The sequence below is a fragment of the Phaenicophaeus curvirostris genome, unplaced genomic scaffold (genome assembly GCF_032191515.1).
Source record: "Phaenicophaeus curvirostris isolate KB17595 unplaced genomic scaffold, BPBGC_Pcur_1.0 scaffold_249, whole genome shotgun sequence".
NCBI lineage: Eukaryota > Metazoa > Chordata > Aves > Cuculiformes > Cuculidae > Phaenicophaeus > Phaenicophaeus curvirostris.
In genome coordinates this window covers 115951-135402 of record NW_027206863.1, presented here as the reverse complement: position 1 = coordinate 135402, position 19452 = coordinate 115951, and the positions used below count along the sequence as shown (strand labels likewise).

The following is a 19452-nucleotide window of genomic DNA, read 5'->3' as shown; positions in this document are numbered from 1 at the left end:
ATCGCACCCCAAAACCCCCCCGTACCCCAACTTCTTCACACTCCATCCCCTCCTAGAACCCCATCGCACCCCAAAACCCCCCCGTACCCCAACTTCTTCACACTCCATCCCCTCCTAGAACCCCATCGCACCCCAAAACCCCCCCGTACCCCATCTTTTTCACACTCATCCCCTCTTCAAGCCCACCTTGCATCCCAAACCCCCCTGTGCCCCCTCCTCTGCTCCCCACTCCCCTCCGCAGCGACCCTGGGGGGTTCCCCGGTTTCAGGGGGGGGTTCTCTGGTTTCGGGGGGGTCCCCCGCGGTTTCGGGGTGCTGTCACAGCCCCTTGCGGGGTCTCTTGAGGAAAGCCAAGGTGTAGTCGCTGGGCGCCGCCTTCTGCTTCTTGAGCTGCACCTGGGACTGGGCCGTGAGCTGCAGTTTGATGGCGCTGGAGTTGATTTTGGGGGCGCGGAGCAGATCCTTCATCCCCTTCATCTTCTCGCTCTGGAACACCAGGACGGGGCCCCCGGCTTGGGGGGCGGGCTGGGGGGGGCCCTGGGGCGGGTTTGGGGGCGCGGGGGGCGCTCCGGGGGGCTCCTCGGGGCGAGGCCCGGGGGCCGGGGGCGGCCGGCGGCGCTCGGGGGGCTTCTTGGGCAGGGGGGGCTCCTCGGGTTTGGATTCGCGGCGGGGGCCGCGGCGCCGGCCCTCTCGGGGCTCCTCGCCGGAGGGGTCCTCATCCTCGGGGGGGTCGGCGTCCCGCGAGACCAGAGTCACCTTCTGACGCACCTGGGGGGGACACAGAGGGGTTTAGGGGGGCACAAAGGGGTTTGGGGGGACATAAAGGGGTCGCAGAGGGGTTTGGGAGGGACATTTTGGGGGGCATAGAGAGGTTGGGGGGGACAAAGAGGGGTTTGGGGGGACATTGAGGGGTCACAAAGGGGTTTGGGAGGGACATTTTGGGGGGCATAGAGAGGTTCGGGGGGGACACAGAGGGGTTTGGGGGGACATGGAGGGGTTTGGGGGGACATGGAGGGGCCACTGAGGGGTTTTGGGGGGACATGGAGGGGTTTGGGGGGACATGGAGGGGCCACTGAGGGGTTTTGGGGGGACATGGAGGGGTTTGGGAGGGCAGGGAGGGGCCACAGAGGGGTTTGGGAGGGACATTTTGGGGGGCATAAAGAGGTTGGGGAGGACATTGAGGGGTTTGGGGGGGACATGTAGGGGTCACTGAGGGGTTTTGGGGGGACATGGAGGGGTCACTGAGGAGTTTCGGGGGGATATGGAGGGGTTTGGGGGGGCAGGGAGGGGTCACTGAGGGGTTTCGGGGGGATATGGAGGGGTTTGGGGGGACATGGAGGGGTCACTGAGGGGTTTCGGGGGGATATGGAGGGGTTTGGGGGGACATGGAGGGGTCACTGATGGGTTTCGGGGGGATATGGAGGGGTTTGGGGGGGCAGGGAGGGGTCACTGAGGGGTTTTGGGGGGACATGGAGGGGTCACTGAGGGGTTTTGGGGGACATGGAGGGTTTTGGGGGGACATGGAGGGGCCACTGAGGGGTTTCAGGAGACATTGAGGGGTCACTGAAGCCTTTGGGAGGGACAAAGAGGTCACTGAGGAGTTTGGGGGATCATTTAGGGGTTTGGGGGGCACAACGGGGTCACCAAGGGGGTTTGGGGGGGACATTGAGGGGTTTTGGGGGGGTCACTGAGGAGTTTGGGGGGGACATTGAGGGATTTGGGTGTCAAAGCCATCAAGGAAGGCGGCCCTGATGAGCAGGATGGATGAGGTCCTCCTTCCTCCTTACCAACCCTTCTAGGAGCCCCCAGACACCCCCCAAACTAGCAGGGAGGACCCCAAAACCCCCAAGAGGACCCCAAAACCCCCAAGGGGACCCCAAAACCCCTCACCTACCTGTTAGAACCACTGAGGAAGGTGGCCCTGATGAGGTTTAGGATGGATGAGGTCCTCCTCCTTCCTTCCCAACCCCTCCAGGAGCCCCCCAGACCCCCCCGAAACCCCCAAGGGGACCCCAAAACCCCCAAGGGGACCCCAAAACCCCCAAGGGGGGGACCCCAAAGCCCCTGACCTGTCCGTCGAAGCGCCCCAGGGACTGGACGAGGAAGGTGGCCCAGCCGACGTGGAGCACGGGCGTGGGGCTGCCCTCCTCCCACTTGCAGATCCCGTCGTAGAAGCGCAGGAGGTGGGCGAAGCACTCGGGGTCCTGCAGGGCCGGCAGCTCCCCCCCCGCCTGGCACCCCAAAACTCGGTGAGGGACCCCAAAACTCGGTGAGGGACCCCAAAGCGCAGAGGAGAAACCAGCCCTCGAGGGGGACCCCGAGGGAGGCAGAGCTAGGAAACCCCCCTCCGCGGGACAGCCCTGGGGACCCCAAAAATCGGGGCAGACACCCCTAAAATCGGGGGGGACACCCCTAAAATGGGGAGAAGACCCCAAGAAAACAGGGAGATGACCCCAAAAATCAGGGGGGAACCCCTAAAATGGAGGGGAGGCCCCAAGAAAACAGGGAGATGACCCCAAAAATTGGGGGGGACACCCCTAAAATCGGGGGGAGGCCCCAAGAAAACAGGGAGATGACCCCAAAAATTGGGGGGGACACCCCTAAAATCGGGGGAGGCCCCAAGAAAACAGGGAGATGACCCCAAAAATTGGGGGGGACACCCCTAAAATCGGGGGGAGGCCCCAAGAAAGCAGGGAGATGACCCCAAAAATTGGGGGGGACACCCCTAAAATCGGGGGGAGACCCCAAGAAAACCGGGAGATGACCCCAAAAATTGGGGGGAACCCCTAAAATCGGGGGAGGCCCCAAGAAAACAGGGAGATGACCCCAAAAATTGGGGGGGACACCCCTAAAATCGGGGGGAGGCCCCAAGAAAGCAGGGAGATGACCCCAAAAATTCGGGGGAACCCCTAAAATGGAGGGGAGGCCCCAAGAAAATGGGGAGATGACCCCAAAAATCGGGGGGGAACCCCTAAAATTGGGGGAGACACCCCTAAAATGGGGAGAAGACCCCAAGAAAACAGGGAGATGACCCCAAAAATCAGGGGGGAACCCCTAAAAAGGGGGGGAGGCCCCAAGAAAACAGGGAGATGACCCCAAAAATTGGGGGGTACACCCCTAAAATCAGGAGGAGACCCCAAGAAAACAAGAGATGACCCCAAAAATCGGGGGGGACACTCAGACACGGAGCACCCCCTAAGCATCCCCTAAATGAGGACCCCCAGGTGTGGGGCACGCCCCACGGGGACCCCGAGGCCCCCCCTTGAGCCCCCCCCAGATGCCTCGCGACCACCCCTCTCCCCTCCTCGGCTACGGGGCAGCTCCCAGCGCCCCCCCGCAAAGATGTGGGGCGCCCCCCAAACCTGTGGGGCGCCGGCGTCGCCGTGGGTCTCGGCGTTGGCCGCCTCCTTGAGCAGCGTGGGGATCACGTCGTTAGCCACCTCGAAGAACTCCTTGTAGATCTCCTCGTCCTCCCGGCAGTAGTTGTAGCTGTGGGGCAGAGCCGTGGGGCTGCCCCATAGCGCCGGGGGGGCCGCCCCACGGCGACAGAGACCCCCCCGAGAAGGGGCACAAACCCCAGGGAAGGAGCGGGACCCCAAGGGGACCCCAAAACCAAGGACAACCTGGACCTAATGAGCCCGTAGCCAGCTCCCAGCCCCACAGCTGCCCCATAGCTGCCCCATAGCTGCCCCACAGCTGCCCCATAGCTGCCCCATAGCCGCCCCACTCACTCCTGGATGACGGTGGCGGTGTCGGCCCAGGCCTGCAGAGCCTCCTTGACGTTCTTGTTGCGGCAGTGGAAGCCGGCGAGGTACAGGTAGGGGTAGATGTGCTCGTTGCCGTAGTGCGCGCGCGCCGAGGCGATGCCCTGCGCGTGGGGCAGCCCCACGGAGTCAGACCCATGGGGCGGGACCCATGGCGTGGGATCCGCGGCGCTCGGACCCACGGAACGGGACCCACAGCGCTGGGACCCATAGAACGGGACCCACAGAACGGGACCCAGAGCGCTGAGACCCATAGAATGGGATCCATAGTGCTCAGACCCATGGAATGGGACCCACGGCACCCAGACCCATAGAACGGGACCCATAGTGCTGAGACCCACAGAACAGGACCCATAGAATGGGACCCAGAGCGCTGAGACCCATAGAACGGGACCCATAGAATGGGACCCAGAGCGCTCAGACCCATAGAACAGAACCCATAGTGCTGAGACCCATAGAATGGGACCCATAGAATGGGATCCATAGTGCTCAGACCCATGAAATGGGACCCACGGCACCCAGACCCATAGAACGGGACCCATAGCGTGGAGACCCATAGAATGGGACCCACAGCGCTCAGACTCATAGAGCTGGACCCATAGAACAGGACCCATAGCGCTCAACCCTATAGAATGGGACCCTTAGAATGGGACCCACAGCACTCAGACCCACAGAATGGGACCCATAGAATGGGATCCATAGTGTTCGGACCCACAGAACAGGACCCAGAGCGCTGTGACCCATAGAATGGGACCCACGGCGCTCAGACTCATAGAACAGGACCCATAGAATGGGACCCACAGAATGGGACCCACAGCATCAGCCCCACATCTCACCTTGTGGTAGAGCGTGAGGGGGTCGGGCCTGCCCGGCGTCGGCTCCAGCTCCTCCAGGTCTGCCAGGTTCCCCAGAGCCATGGGGTACCTGTGGGGCAGCCCCAGGCCGGGGCGGGTTGGGGGGCAGCCCCACGGCGGGTTGGGGGGCGGTGAGGGGGTGGTCGTGGGGCAGCCCCGCGCTGCGGGGCCCGCTCACCTGTCCAGGTGCCCCAGGTCGTAGAGGAGCCAGAGCAGGCGCTGCCGGGAGACGAGGGGGAGCTGGGGGGCGCCCCACGGCTGCCCCACGGCTCCCCCAGCCCCACGGCTGCCCCACGGCCGCCCCCCGGCCGCCCCAGCTCGGCACCTGCTGTAGCTGCAGCAGCTCGAGGCTGTCGGTGTGGGGGTCGATGGCCGGGTTGATGGCACAAACCATGAAGGCGACTTCCATGCCGCGCGTGCAGCGCAGGTACGAGCCCTTCAGGTACAGCCAGCTCTGCGGGACACACGGACGCTCTTTGTCTGTCTGGCTGGCTGGCCCCTCCTGCCCCTCACGCTCTAGGCCACGCCGGTGCTGTCTGTCTCTCCCTGTCCGCGTGTTTCTCACGCCGCTGCTGTCCGTCTGCCCGTGTCCGTGTGTCCGCACTCACCCTCTCGGCCACGCCGGCGCTGACCGTCTGTCCCCTGCGGTCCTCGTTGCCTTTCCCGTGCCAGGTGACCTCCGCCGTGTGCTGCCCGCCGGGCCCGAAGGCCACCCAGGCGTGATCCTCGGACAGAGCCAGGTGGACGTCCGGCAGCCCCAGCGCCTGGCAGGCCCCGACCACCGCGAACGCCACCCCCGAGCTGTCCAGCTTCGTCCCTGCGGGGACAACGGGGGTTAGAGCTTGGGGGGCTGCCCCACGGATCGACCCAGCCCCTCGATCAGGAATGGGGCAGCCCTAAAGTGACCCCAGACCCATAGAGCGCCCCCCAAAGTCCCTCTCGGCACTTTATCAGCTATGGGACAGCCCCCAAAGTCACTCTCAGCCTTTTTACTACTTACAGGGCAGCCCTAAAGTGACCCCAGACCCCTAGAGCACCCCCCAAAGTCACTCTCAACCCCTTAATCAGCTATGGGGCAGCCCCCAAACTCACTCTCAGCCTTTTTACTACTTACGGGGCGGCCCTGAAGTGACCCCAGACCCACAGAGTGCCCCCCGAAGTCCCTCTCAGCACTTTATCAGTTATAGAGCAGCCCCCAAAGTCACTCCTAGCCCTTTTACCACTTACAGGGCAGCCCTAAAGTGACCCCAGACCCACAGAGCACCCCCCAAAGTCACTCTCAGCCCCTTAATCAGCTATGGGGCAGCCCCCTAAATGCCCCCAGCCCCGCTGACCGGTGATGAAGCTGAAGAGGGACTGGATGTGGGCCCGGTCCTTGAAGTAGGAGCGGCTGAGGCTGTTCCAGATGACGTCGGAGACCTTCTTGACCAGCTCGCGGGAGGAGAAGCCGTCGGGGCGCGGGTAGAGGGAGAGGTCGACGGCGCCGCGGATCTGGGCTGTGAAGCGGGCGTAAAGCGCCGCCACGATGGAGAGTTCGGCCACGGGGAAGTAGGCGAGAGTGTGGGGCTCCGGGCCCGGGCGAGCCTCGAAGCTGATGCCGGGGACGTTGGTGGGGAGGACGCGGTTGACAGCCAAGAAGTGCTCGACGAAGCCGAGGACGAGCGAGAGCAGCACCAGGTCCGGCTCCGGCTGCCGCAGCTCGGCCTCGAAGAGCCGCACCACGGCGCCCACCGAGCGCAGCGGGAACAGCGCCTTCTGCCACGGCTTCAGCCCCATGGCGGGACCTGGGGGGCCAGGGGAGGAGCGTGGGGTGGGACGGGGGGGTTTGGGGGGCTGTGGAGTGGGATGGGGGGGTTTGGGGGGCCGTGGGGTGGGATGGGGGGGGGGAAACGTGGGGCCAGGGAGCTGCGTGTGGGCCCAAGGGTCCAGTTCGTGGTGGGATGTGGGGCCAGGGATCCAGTGTGGGGTGGGACGGGGGGGTTTGGGGTCTGTGGGGTGCAGGGTGGGGCAGGATAGGAGTCAGGGAGAGGGGGTGGGGTGGGATGTGGGGCCAGGAGCGGGGGGTGGGCTCCCACGCCCCCTTTTTGCCTACCCCAACCCCCAGCCCCCCCCCAAACCCTCACGATCCCCCCCAAAACCTTCAGGATCCCCCCCTAGATCACCCCCAAACCCTCTGGACACCCCCCTCAAACATTCAGACACCCTCCAGACCCCCCTAAACCCTCAGAATCCCCCCAGACCGCCCCCCAAACCCGCAGGATCCCCCTCCAGATCCCCCACAAACCCTCAGGAGTCCCCCCCAGACCCCCCAAGCCCTCAGAACCCCCTCAGACCCTCAGGATCCCCCCCCGGACCCCCCCGGGAACCCCCCTCACCCCTCACCGAGGCTGCAGCCGCCGCGGGCGGCGCGGGGCACGACGGGAGGGGGCGGGGGCCCCTCGGCGCGGGGCACGATGGGAGTTGTAGTTCCGGTCGAGGCACGATGGGAGCTGTATGCCTGCGCTCGGCGCAAGGCATGACGGGAGTTGTAGGCGGCGGCGCGCAAGGGACGACGGGATCGTGGAGGAGCCGCCATTTTAACCCCCACCCCCCCCCCCCACACACACACACACCCCCGAGCCCCAATTTCACCCTAAATGGACCCAAAGCCGGGAAATTCGACCCCCCCGAATCGCCCCAAAGGCCCCAAACTGCCCCCAAAACCTCCGAACTCCCCCGGATCACCCCAATCTCCTTCTCTTTGCCCCCAGAAATCCCCTCGAATCCCCCCGAACCCCCTCCAGGCCCCCAATTCCCCCACAAACACCCCCAAATCCACTCAAATGCCCCCAATTCCCCCCAAATCCCTCCATAAATCCCCCCAAATGCCCCCAGTTCCGCTTTAATTGCTCCTAATCCCTCCCGATCCCCCCAAACCCGCTCCAGCCCGCCCAGGTCCCCCCCCAATCCCTCTATAAATACCCCGAATGCCCCTGATTCCACTCCAATTCCCCCTAATCCCTCATAATCTCCCCAAATCCCTCTATAAATCCCTCCAAATTCCCCCCAATCCCTCCATAAATCCCCCAAATGCTCCCAATTCCCCCCAATCCCTCAATAAATCCCCCCAAATGCCCCCTAATCCCCCTTAATCCCTCCATAAATCCCCCTAATCCCTCCTAATCTCCCCAAATCCCTCTATAAATCCCTTCAAATGCTCCCAATTCCCCCCAATCCCTCAATAAACCCCCCCAAATGCCCCCTAATCCCCCTTAATCCCTCCATGAATCCCCCTAATCCCCCCATAAATCCCTCTAATCCCATTAAAAGCGGCGCTGTCAGGTGGCGGGGGGCCCCCCCCGTTTATTGGGGTGGGGGTCAGCGGCGCTGGGGCAGGCAGAGCCCCCCGTGGGGCCGGGACCGCGCGCTCCCCGCTTTGCAGACGCAGCGGAAGGAGCCGCTGGTGTTGACGCAGCGATCGGGGCGGCAGCGAAGAGCCCCCCGCGACGGCTCCCGGCACTCGTCGATGTCTGCGGGACAGGAGGGGGGGATCAGGGCACCCCAAAAACCAGCCTGGGACCCCAAAAACCACTCTAGAACCCCCAAAATCCACCCCGGGACACCAAAAACCCAACCTGGGACGCCAAAATCCACCCCGAGACCCCAAAAACCCACCCTGGGAGACCAAAAACCCAACCTGGGACCCCAAAAACAATCCCAAGACCCACAAAACCGCCCTAGGACCCTTCAAACCACCCTGGGACCCCAAAAACCACTCTAGAACCCCCCCAAACCCACCCCGGGACCCCAAAAACCCACCCTGGGACACCAAAAACCATCCCAAGACCCACAAAACCACCCTAGGACCCTCCAAACCACCCTGGGACCCCAAAAATCCAATCTGGGAGACCAAAATCCCAACCTAGGACCCCAAAAACCACCCTAGGACCCTCCAAACCACCCTGGGACCCCAAAAATCACACTGAGACCCCCCAAACCACCCTGGGACTCCAAAACCCACCCAGGGACCCCAAAATTGACCCCAAAAATCCACCCCAGCAACCCAGGTTTGGGGGGCTCTTACCCAGGATTTGGGGGGTCTCACTCAGGGATTTTGGGGGTTCAGGGGTTCGGGGGGGTCACACTCAGGGATTTGGGGGTTCAGGGGGGGCTCTTACCTAGGATTTGGGGTTTTGGGGGGGCTCTTACCCCAGGATTCAGGGGGTTGTGGGGGCTCTTACCCCAGAATTTGGGGGTTTGGGGGGGTCTCACTCAGGGATTTGGGGGGTTCAGGGGTTTGGGGGGGGGTCACACTCAGGGATTTGGGGGTTCAGGGGTTTGGGGGGCTCTTACCCAGGCAGCGGTGTGCGCGAGGGGTCGGGCTGGAATCCGGGGGGGCAGTCGCAGGGGCGGCCGGGGGGGCGGGGGCAGCGCCCCCCCCCAGGACAGGGGCACTCGGCCGAGTCCTCCTCTGAGCTGTCCTCGCCGGGGGGCACGCGGGGGGCTGGGGGGGGGGGGTCCCCAGTTTGGGGGGGGTCCCAGCCCAGGCTTGGGGGTCCCAGTGAGGGGGGGGGGGGCCAGTCTGGGGGGGCCTGGGCTGAGGTGTGAGGTCCCTTGGGGGGGGTTACCCAGTTGGGGGGGGGTCCCAAGCCAAGGTTTGGGGTCCCTGGGGTGGGGGGGGTGTCACAGTTTGGGGGGGGGTCCCAGCTGGGGGGGTCCCAAGCCAAGGTTTGGGGTCCATGAGGAGGGATGTGTCTTGGACTGGGGGGGGTCCCAGCCAGGGTTTGGGGTCCATGGTGGGGGGGCACGGTTTGGGGGGGCTCCCCAATTCGGGGGGGGGGTCCCAGGGCCAAGGTTTGGGGTCCATGAGGGGGTGTCCCCAGTTTGGGGGGGGTCCCAAGCCAGGATTTGGGGTCCATTGGGGGGGGTCCCCAGTTGGGGGGGAGGTCCCAGGGCCAAGGTTTGGGGTCCCTGGAGGGGGGGGATGGGTCACAGTTTGGGGGGGTCACTGGGGTTTTGGGGTCCCCAGTTTGGGGGTTCACCTCTGCGGGGCCCCCCCCAGTCCGAGGGCGCCAACGTCCCAGAAGTTGTTGCTCTCACACTGCGAGCCTGGGGGGGGAGGGGGGGGGGCAGCGTCACCCCCCACCCCAGACCCCCACTTCATATCCCCCCAACCCCCTATACGACCCCCCATAGCCCCCCCCACCCCCCAGGACCCCCCATATCCCCCCATAGCCCCCCCAGACCCCCCTAGGATCCCCCCAGACCCCCAAATCTCCCCCCAAACTCCCCCCCACCCCCCCAGGACCCCCCATCTCCCCCCACAGCTCCCCCAGACCCCCCCCGTAGCCCCCCCAAACCGTACCTGGGGGTCTGGGGGGGCAGGCCCGGCAGTGCCCCCCCCCAGCCGGCGCCCCCCCGGCAGCAGCACTCGTCCATGGGGAGGGGGCCCCCCCCGAGGGGCGCCCCACAAACCCCGTCCTCACCCCGGCGCTGCCAGCACACGTCCCGGCGCTCTGGGGGGAGGGGGGTATGTCCTATAGGGCCCCCCCATATCCCATAGGACCCCCCAAACCCCCATAGGACCTTCCCAAACCCCCACAGACCCCCCCCATATCCCATAGGACCCCCCCAAATCCCCACAGACCCCCTCCCATATCCCATAGGACCCCCCAAACCCCCATAGGACCTTCCCAAACCCCCACAGACCCCCCCCATATCCCATAGGACCCCCAAACCCCCATAGGACCCCCACTCCCCTTCTCCAGCCCCCTCTCTCCCCCCTTGCACACTCCCAGCCCCCCCCTTGCACGCCCCTTACACACTCCCAGACCCCCTTGCACACTCCCAGCCCCTTCTCTCCCCCCTCACACACTCAGCCCCCCTTGCACACTCCCAGCCCCCCTTACACACTCCCAGACCCCCTTGCACACTCCCAGCCCTCCCTTGCACACTCCCAGCCCCCTTCTCTCCCGCCTCGCACACTCCCAGCCCCCCCTTACACACTCTCAGCCCCCCCTTACACGCTCCCAGCCCCCCCCAGGCCTCGGACGCCCCTCGCACGCCCCTCGCACGCCTTGCACGCTCACGTACCGGTGTCGGGGAGGCAGCGGCGCTGCCGGGGGTGGTAGCGGGAGCCGGGGGGGGCAGCGGCAGCGGAACGACCCCCGCGTGTTCTCGCACGCCCCGTCCACGCAGTTCGACTCGTCCAGGCACTCGTCCACGTCTGGGGGGCACCAGTAACACCAGTGACCCCTAGTCACCCCCCCAGTGCCTCCCAGTGCCCCCCTAGTGCCCTCCAGTGCCTCCCAGTGCCCCCCAGTACTACCTAGTGTCCCCCCGGTGCCTCCCGGTGCCCCCCAGTGCCTCCCAGTGCCTCCCAGTGCCCCCCTAGTGCCCTCCAGTGCCTCCCAGTGCCCCCCAGTACTGCCTAGTGTCCCCCCGGTGCCCCCCAGTGCCCCCCAGTAACACCCAGTACCACCCAGTGCCTCCTAGTGCCCCCCCCAGTGCTGCTCAGTACCCCCAATGACCCCTCAGTGCTTCCCAGTGCCACCCAGTGCCCCCCTAGTGCCCTCCAGTGCCTCCCAGTGCCCCCCAGTCCTGCCTAGTGTCCCCCCCGTGCCCCCCAGTCCCCCCAGTCCCCCCAGTCCCCCCAGTCCCACCGAGGCACTGGAGCAGGGCGCTGTCGTAGTCGAAGCCCTGTTTGCAGTAACACTCGTATCCCGGCTGCGTGTTCACACATTTCCCCTCCTTGCAGATCTCGGCCCCGAAGAGCCCGCACTCATCGATGTCTGCGGGAACGGGGGGGTCAGGGGGCACCCCAAAACCCACACCCCCCCCCCAAATCCCATAGGGACCCTCCAAACCCACACTGACCCCCCCCAAGCACCCCATATCCCATAGGGACCCCGCAAACCCACACAGACCCCCCCCCAAACCCCATAGGGACCCCCCAAATCCCATAGGGCCCCCCCCAAACACCCCATATCCCATAGGGGCTCCCCGAGGCAGCCGGGGGGGGGCACAGGGGCGTTTTGGGGGGCTGGGGGGGTCTCACCGCGCAGGCCGGGGCCGGAGGCGCCGTCGTCGGGGTTGAAGCCGCGGCCGTCGGGGCAGAGAGCGACGAACTCGGCTGGGGGGACACAGGGACCCTGGGACCCCCGCCCCATAGCGACCCATAGCGACCCCATAGCAACCCCATAGCAACCCATAGCAACCCATAGCACCCCAACAGGGTCCCATAGCGACCCATAGCGACCCATAGCGACCCATAGCGACCCCATAGCAACCCCATAGCAACCCATAGTGACCCATAGAGACCCATAGAGACCCATAGCGACCCATAGCGACCCATAGCGACCCATAGCAACCCATAGAGACCCATAGAGACCCATAGCGACCCATAGCAACCCATAGCAACCCATAGTGACCCATAGAGACCCATAGAGACCCATAGCGACCCATAGCGACCCATAGTAACCCATAGCAACCCATAGCGACCCATAGTGACCCATAGCGACCCATAGAGACCCATAGCGACCCATAGCGACCCATAGAGACCCATAGCGACCCATAGAGACCCATAGCACCCCATAGCGACCCATAGCGACCCATAGAGACCCATAGCAACCCATAGCAACCCATAGCGACCCATAGCAACCCATAGCGACCCATAGAGACCCATAGCACCCCATAGCGACCCATAGCGACCCATAGAGACCCATAGCGACCCATAGAGACCCATAGCAACCCATAGCGACCCATAGAGACCCATAGCACCCCATAGCGACCCATAGCGACCCATAGAGACCCATAGCAACCCATAGCAACCCATAGCGACCCATAGCAACCCATAGCGACCCATAGCAACCCATAGAGACCCATAGCAACCCATAGCGACCCATAGCAACCCATAGCGACCCCATAGCGACCCATAGCAACCCATAGTGACCCATAGCGACCCATAGAGACCCATAGCAACCCATAGAGACTCATAGCAACCCATAGCCGCCCCATAGCCCCCCAGAGCCGCCCCCCGGGCGCCCCCCGTACCCGAGGAGGGCAGGGGGCAGGGGAACACCTCGCAGAGGTCCCCCCAGCCGGCGCCCAGCGAGCAGCAGCACTCGCCACGCGTGACGTTGGTTCCCAGGACGGAGTCGCAGAGGATCGAGTCGTCCAGGTTCAGGTAACAGAGCTTGCGCGGGGCCGGCGGCTCGCGGGCTGCACCACGGGGTAGCCACATCAGCCCCGTGGTAGCCACGGGAGCCACACGGGAGCCACACAGGCCGCTGTGGTGGCCACGGAGCCGCTGTAGCCCCGTACAGCCTCCCACTAGCCACACACACCCCCATGGTAGCCATGCAGAGCAGTAGCCACGCGGATCCCAGTGGTAGCCACGGACCTGTGTTATCCACACAGCCCCTGGTAGCCACACAGAGCAGTAGCCACGTGGATCCCAATGGTAGCCACAGAGCCCTGTTATCCACACAGCCCCTGGTAGCCCCACAGAGTCCCCCCCCCAGTCCACCCCTTTGAGCCCAGCCCCCCGCCGCCGTCCCCCTCACGCAGGCAGCGGCGTCCGTGGGGCGCGAGGGCGAAGCCGGGGGGGCAGACGCAGGCGAAGGAGCCCTCGGTGTTGGTGCAAGTGCCGGGGGAGGGGCACAGCGTGGGGTCCAGCGCACACTCGTCGATGTCTGCGGTGGGGGGGCAGGCGTGCGAGGTGGAACCCCTCGTGCAAGGGAATCTTGCACCCCTCCTCGTGCAAAGAGAGCCTTGCACGAGGGTGGGGGGGGCTCTCGCACGAGGGTCTAGGCCCTCGCATGAGGACGTGGGGGCTCTTGCACGAGGCCTGGGGCCCCTCGCACGGGGATTTCGTGCACGAGGCCTGTCTCACGCGCGCGTGCGCTCACCGAGGCAGCGGCGGCCGTGGCGGGGGGCGAAGCCGGGGCGGCAGCGGCAGCGGAAGGAGCCGGGGGTGTTGACGCAGTCGCCCCCGCCGCACGCGGCCCCCAGCGCACACTCGTCCACGTCTGGGGAGGGGGCGACCCGCACGTCACACGCGGGGACCCCAGACCCAGAGAGACCCCCCGCAGCCCCACAGAGACCCCTCAGACCCATAGAGCCCTCTAGCCCCACAGAGACCCCCAGCCCCACAGCCCCCTGCCCCATAGCCCCCAGCCCCACAGAGCCCCCCCAGCCCCATAGATCCCAGCCCCATAGAGCCCCCCCCAGCCCCACAGAGACACCCCCAGCCCCACAGAGCCCCCCCAGCCCCATAGCCCCCTGCCCCATAGAGACACCCCCAGTGCCACAGAGCCCCCCCAGCCCCATAGCCCCCTGCCCCATAGATCCCACCCCCATAGAGCCCCCCTGCCCCATAGAGACACCCCCAGTCCCACAGAGACCCCTCAGACCCATAGAGCCCCCCCCAGCCCCATGGGTCCCCCCAGCCCCATAGCCCCCAGCCCCATAGCCCCCTGCCCCATAGAGCCCAGTCCCACAGAGCACCCCCAGCCCCATAGAGACACCCCCAGCCCCATAGAGCCCCCCCAGTCCCACAGAGCCCCCCCAGCCCCATGGCCCCCAGCCCCATAGAGCCCCCCCAGTCCCACAGAGCCCCCCCAGCCCCATAGCCCCCAGCCCCATAGAGCCCCCCCAGCCCCACAGAGCCCCCCCCAGCCCCCCATCTCCCCGCGTACCCTGGCAGCGAGGGGGCTCGGCTGTGGGGCGGGTGCCGGGGGGGCACTGGCACTGGTAGGAGCCGGGGGTGTTGACGCAGACCCCGGGGGCACAGAGACCCCCCGCCTCACACTCGTTCACATCTGGGGGGGGGCCATAAGCGAGCAGAGGTTGGGGGGGGGTCCCTCATGGGGGCTTTACGGGGTCTGGGGGGGCAGGAACAGGGGGGTCTGGGGCTGGGGGGGTGTCTCAGGGCTAGAGGGGGATATTGGGGGGCTGGGTGGGGGTCTCTGTGGGGTCGGGAGGGGCACGTGTGGGGCTGGGGGCAGGAATAGGGGGGTATTGGGGGGGTCTTGAGGGTCCCAGGGGTCAGGGGGGGTCGGGGGGGGGTCATCCCAGTGTTTTGGGGGGCCCCAGGGGGGTCTTGGGGAGTGGGGGGTCTGGGTGAAATGGGGGGGGCGGGGAATGAGGTGTCCTAGGGGTTGGGGGGTCCCGGAGGGGTCCCACAAGGGTCTTGGGGGGGTTCGGGGGGGGGCAAAGGTTTGGTTTCCGAGGGGGTCTGGAGGGGGTGTTGGGGGAGAATGGGGGTGCCAGGGGGGTTGGGGGGGGGGGTCCCAGGGGTCTCTGACCGGTGCAGGCGCCGTTGAGGCCGCGGAAGCCGGGGGGGCAGGGGCTGCAGACGAAGCCCCCGGGGTGGTTCTCGCATTTCCCCTCGGGGCACGAGCCCTCCAGGCACTCGTTGATGTCTGGGGGGGGAACCGTGTGTCCATGTGTCCCCGTCCCTCTGTCCCCCCCACCCCACCTCCAGCCGCCCCCACGACACACGCGTGATGGGGACCCAGGGGACCCCGTCTGTGTCCCACGTCCGTGTCCCCTGTGTCCGTGTCCCCTGTCCTGTGTCCACATGTCATGTCCTGTGTTCCCTACCCCATGTCCCATGTCCCATGTCCCCCATCCCGTGTCCCACGTCCCCCATCCCGTGTCCCCTCTCCCCTGTCTGTGTCCCCCGTCCCCTCTCCTGTGTCCCTGTCCTGTATCCCATGTCCCACGTCCACATTCCGTGTCCCATGTCCGTGTCCCGTGTCCCGTGTCCCGTGTCCCGTGTGCGGCGCTGACCGGCACAGGACCGCAGGCCCTTGTGGAGGCTGAGCTGGAAGCCGCGGTGACAGTGACACGTGTAGGAGCCGCCCGTGTTCATGCACACGCCTCGGCCCGCGCCGCACGGCTCCGCCTCGCACTCGTTCACGTCTGCGCAGGGACACGCGGCTCAGCCCGGGCACACGCGTGTGTGCGGTCACACGCGCCCCTCCGTGCACACGCGTGTGCAATCGCGGACCTGGCACACGCCTGAGCCGTGCTGCCCCAGGCACACGCGTGTGCAAGCCTGTTCCCTCCAGACACGCGTGTGTGCTCTGATTGAGCCGTGCTGCCCCGTGCACACGCGTGTGCAACCATGCAGTGAGGCCGAACAGCACCCAGAGCGGCTCGAGGGGAGCCCCAGCCCCCCCGGAACCCCCCATACTGGTACCTCAGTGGCTCTAGGAGTCCCCCAGACCCCATACTGGGACCCCAGTAACTCTAGGGGTTCCCCAGTCCCCCATACTGGGATCCCAGTGGCTCTAGGGGTTCCCCAGCCCCCCCATACTGATACCTCAGTGGCTCTAGGAGTCCCCCAGACCCCATACTGGGACCCCAGTAACTCTAGGGGTTCCCCAGTCCCTCATACTGGTGGTACGTCAGTGACTCTAGGGGTTCCCAGCCCCCCCATACTGGGATCCCAGTGACTCTAGGGGTTCCCAGCCCCCCCATATTGGTACCCCAGTGACTCTAGGGGTTCCCCAGCCCCCCCATTCTGGGATCCCAGTAGCTCTGGGGGTTCCCCAGCCCCCCTATACTGGGATCCCAGTGGCTGTGGGGGTTCCCCAGCACCCCCAGCCCCCCATACTGGTCCCAGTGCCCCTCACCAGTGCAGGCGCGGCGCTGGGGGTGCCAGCGGTACCCCGGGTAGCAGATGCAGCTGTACCCCCCCGGCCCCATCACGCACTCCCCGGGGCCGCAGATGTTCCGATTCAGTTTGCACTCGTCTGTCTCTGGGGAGACACAAAGGGGGGTGACTGGGGACAGATCTGAGGGTCCTGGGGGGTTTGGGGGAGTTCCAGGGGGTCCCAAGGGGGATGTGGGTGGTCCTGGTTGGGGGGGGTGGCTCCCAGGGAGATCCAGGAGGGGGTTGGGGGGGGCCTCTTAGGGGGGTTTCAGGGGGATCTGGGGGTCATATGGGAGTTCGGGGGGGGTTTTGGGGGGGTCCCAGGGAGATCCAGGGGGGTCAAGGGTGTCTGGGGGTCCCAGGAGAGTCTCGGGGGGTGCAGAGGGGGGTCTGATGGTGCAGACGGGGGTTCAGAGGGGGCGTGGGGGTGCCAGGAGAGTCTGGGGTTCCCGCGGGGGGGAGTGTCTGGGGGTGCAGAGGGGGAGGTGGGGGTCCCGGGGGTGGATCTGGGGGTCCCTCACCGGTGACCTGGGTGGGGGCGATCTCGACGGCGCTGCGGGTGAGCGGCTCGGGCGGCAGCCGCCACACGACAGCCGTGGTGGGTCTGGGGGCGACTTCTGCGGGGGGGAAAGAGCAGCTCTGACCCCCGCCCGGCGCCCCCCACGCGCCAGGGCCCAGCCAACTCCCATCCCAGTTTCCATCCCATCCCACCCCATCCCAGTTTCCATCCCAGTTTCCATCCCATCCCATCCCAGTTTCCATCCATCCCACCCCATCCCATCCCATCCCATCCCATCCCATCCCATCCCACCCCACCCCACCCCACCCCACCCCATCCCATCCCATCCATCCCACCCCACCCCACCCCATCCCACCCCATCCCATCCCATCCATCCCACCCCACCCCACCCCATCCCACCCCATCCCATCCCATCCCATCCCACCCCACCCCATCCCATCCCATCCATCCCACCCCACCCCACCCCATCCCATCCCATCCCATCCCATCCCATCCCACCCCACCCCACCCCATCCCATCCCATCCCATCCATCCCATCCATCCCATCCCATCCCAGTTCCTCCCCCTCCCCACCCCATCTCCCCCCACCCCCCCAGTTCCCCCAGTTCCCCTCACCAGGCACCCGGGGGGGCTCTGTGCTCTCCGGGAGCTCCAGGCTCTGCTCCTCCAAGTGCGTCCAGAACGCCGGGAGCTGGGGGGGGCAACGCTGTCCCCGAGGCCCCCCCCAGTCCCCCCAGTCCCCCCAGTGCCCCCCCAGTCCCTCCCTCCCCCTCTTTATCCCCTCCTGCCCCCCAGTGTTGCCCCCCCCATCAATTCTGACTCCCCCCCCAGACCCTCCTGCCCCCCAGTGCCCCCCACGCCCCCCCCCCCCCCACTCACCATGGCCGGGGGGGTCACGGCTGTGGGGGAAGGGGGTAGTGAGACCCCCAAATGGGGGGAGGGTCGGGGGAGATCAGAGGGGGGGCTTGGGGGGGAATGGGGGGGACATGGGGGGTCTCAAGGGGGCGCTGGGGGGACATTGTGGGGGGCAGAGGGGACTGGGAGGGATATGGGGGGGCATGGGGGGGGCAGGGGGTCTAGGGGGTATGAGAAGGGACATGGGGGGGCACTGGGGGGGCAGAGGGGACGGGGGGGACATGGGAAGGAATATTGGGGGGGCAGAGGGGATTGGGGGGGACATGGGGGGACATTGGAGGAGTCGGGGGGCACTGGGGGGGCAGAGGGGACTGGGGGGGACATGGGGGGACAATGGACGAGTCGGGGGGGACACGGGGGGCAGAGAGGACTGGGGGGGACATGGGAGGGAATATTGGGGGGGGCAGAGGGGACTGGGGGGGACATGGGGGGACATTGGAGAAGTCGGGGGGGCACTGGGGGGGGCAGAGGGGACTGGGGGGACATGGGAAGGAATATTGGGGGGGGCAGAGGGGATTGGGGGGGACATGGGGGGACATTGGAGGAGTCGGGGGGCACTGGGGGGGCAGAGGGGATTGGGGGGGACATGGGGGGACATTGGAGGAGTCGGGGGGGACACGGGGGGCAGAGGGGACTGGGGGGGACATGGGAGGGAATATTGGGGGGGGCAGAGGGGACTGGGGGGGACATGGGGGGACATTGGAGAAGTCGGGGGGGCACTGGGGGGGGCAGAGGGGACTGGGGGGACATGGGAAGGAATATTGGGGGGGGCAGAGGGGATTGGGGGGGACATGGGGGGACATTGGAGGAGTCGGGGGGCACTGGGGGGGCAGAGGGGACTGGGGGGGACATGGGGGGACATTGGAGGAGTCGGGGGGGACACGGGGGGCAGAGGGGACTGGGGGGGACATGGGGGGACATTGGAGAAGTCGGGGGGGGCACTGGGGGGGCAGAGGGGACTGGGGGGGGACACAAGGAGGGCACTGGGGGGGATCAGTGAGGGGTGTGCCTGACCTGGGGGGGCGTCGGGGCCGTCGGGGCTGGGGGGGGGGCCGGGGGGGGCCGCTCGGGGGGGCTGTCGGGGTGCAGGTGGAGGGTGAAGTCGCTCTCGCCCTGGATCGTGAGGGTCTGGTGGGAGGTCAGGACGTGGTAGCCCTTCCCGGCCGGACAGATGGCCTTGAAGGCGGCTGGGGGGGGCACGGGTCAGGGAGGGGGGGCACACACACCCACGAGGACCCCCCCCAAACCCCCAGGGACCCCCCGCATCCACAGGACACCCCGAGATCCACCCCCAGACCCCCAGGGCACCCCCAGACCACCAGGACACCCCCACATCCACAGGCCCCCCCCCCACCCACAGGACCCCCCCACACCCCCAGGACACCCCTAAACCCCCAGGACCACCCCCCAGAGCCCCAGACCCCCCCCCCCCGAGCCCCAGGGCCCCTCCCCGAGCCCCAGGACCACCCCCCTGAGATGTCGGGGTGCAGCCCCCACCCCTCAGGGATGTTGGGGTCCCCCCCCCCCCTCACCGGTGCCGTCGGGGGGGCACCTCTGGCAGCGCCCCCCCCAGGCTTTTCCGACGCTGCAGCAGCAGGTCTGGCGCGTGAGGCGCGTGGGGAGGGGGTGTCGGCACTGCTGCCCCCCCAGAACCAGACGGAAGCACAGGCCGCGCTCCTCGCCCTTCTCCGCTATAAAGGGGGGGGGGGGGCGTCAGACATCCCGTGGGGACCCCACAGGGACCCCTCCGGGGACCCCA

At 66.7% G+C, this 19452-nt stretch overlaps 2 protein-coding genes across 2 annotated transcripts in view; both read right to left on the bottom strand.

Annotated features, from left to right (window-relative positions):
- Nucleotides 1-191: 191 nt before the first annotated feature.
- Nucleotides 192-7024, bottom strand: MEN1 (menin 1). The gene is made up of 10 exons (XM_069882625.1): nucleotides 7000-7024; nucleotides 5952-6401; nucleotides 5226-5434; nucleotides 4943-5071; nucleotides 4796-4836; nucleotides 4600-4687; nucleotides 3731-3867; nucleotides 3362-3488; nucleotides 2069-2230; nucleotides 192-767 (listed from the first exon to the last, which is right to left on the bottom strand). The coding sequence occupies exons 2-10, from the start codon at nucleotides 6391-6393 to the stop codon at nucleotides 318-320; spliced, it is 1785 nt and encodes a 594-aa protein (XP_069738726.1). The 5' UTR covers nucleotides 6394-6401; nucleotides 7000-7024; the 3' UTR covers nucleotides 192-317.
- A 910-nt stretch (nucleotides 7025-7934) lies between these two features.
- LTBP3 (latent transforming growth factor beta binding protein 3) overlaps nucleotides 7935-19452 on the bottom strand; it is a 13687-nt gene continuing 2169 nt past the window's right edge. Inside the window, 22 exon segments of the mRNA XM_069882628.1 lie at nucleotides 7935-8126; nucleotides 8950-8959; nucleotides 8961-9076; nucleotides 9078-9100; nucleotides 9639-9705; nucleotides 9962-9998; nucleotides 10000-10133; nucleotides 10690-10741; nucleotides 10743-10822; nucleotides 11259-11387; nucleotides 11654-11728; nucleotides 12649-12816; nucleotides 13161-13289; nucleotides 13506-13625; nucleotides 14295-14417; nucleotides 14904-15020; nucleotides 15391-15522; nucleotides 16239-16364; nucleotides 16780-16875; nucleotides 17394-17562; nucleotides 18708-18880; nucleotides 19226-19397. Coding sequence (XP_069738729.1) covers nucleotides 7975-8126; nucleotides 8950-8959; nucleotides 8961-9076; nucleotides 9078-9100; nucleotides 9639-9705; nucleotides 9962-9998; nucleotides 10000-10133; nucleotides 10690-10741; nucleotides 10743-10822; nucleotides 11259-11387; nucleotides 11654-11728; nucleotides 12649-12816; nucleotides 13161-13289; nucleotides 13506-13625; nucleotides 14295-14417; nucleotides 14904-15020; nucleotides 15391-15522; nucleotides 16239-16364; nucleotides 16780-16875; nucleotides 17394-17562; nucleotides 18708-18880; nucleotides 19226-19397 — 2400 coding nt within the window. The 3' untranslated portion in view covers nucleotides 7935-7974.

Bases quoted from the DNA above. Each gene is read 5' to 3' on its own strand.
- MEN1 (XM_069882625.1), bottom strand. From the start codon at position 6,393: ATGGGGCTGAAGCCGTGGCAGAAGGCGCTGTTCCCGCTGCGCTCGGTG. The intron at 4,688-4,795 runs GTGAGCGGGCCC...GCTGCCCCACAG, and splicing joins GACCTGGGGCACCTGGACAG to GTACCCCATGGCTCTGGGGA. The intron at 2,231-3,361 runs GTTTGGGGGGCG...TTGGGGTGCCAG, and splicing joins GCGACGCCGGCGCCCCACAG to GCGGGGGGGGAGCTGCCGGC.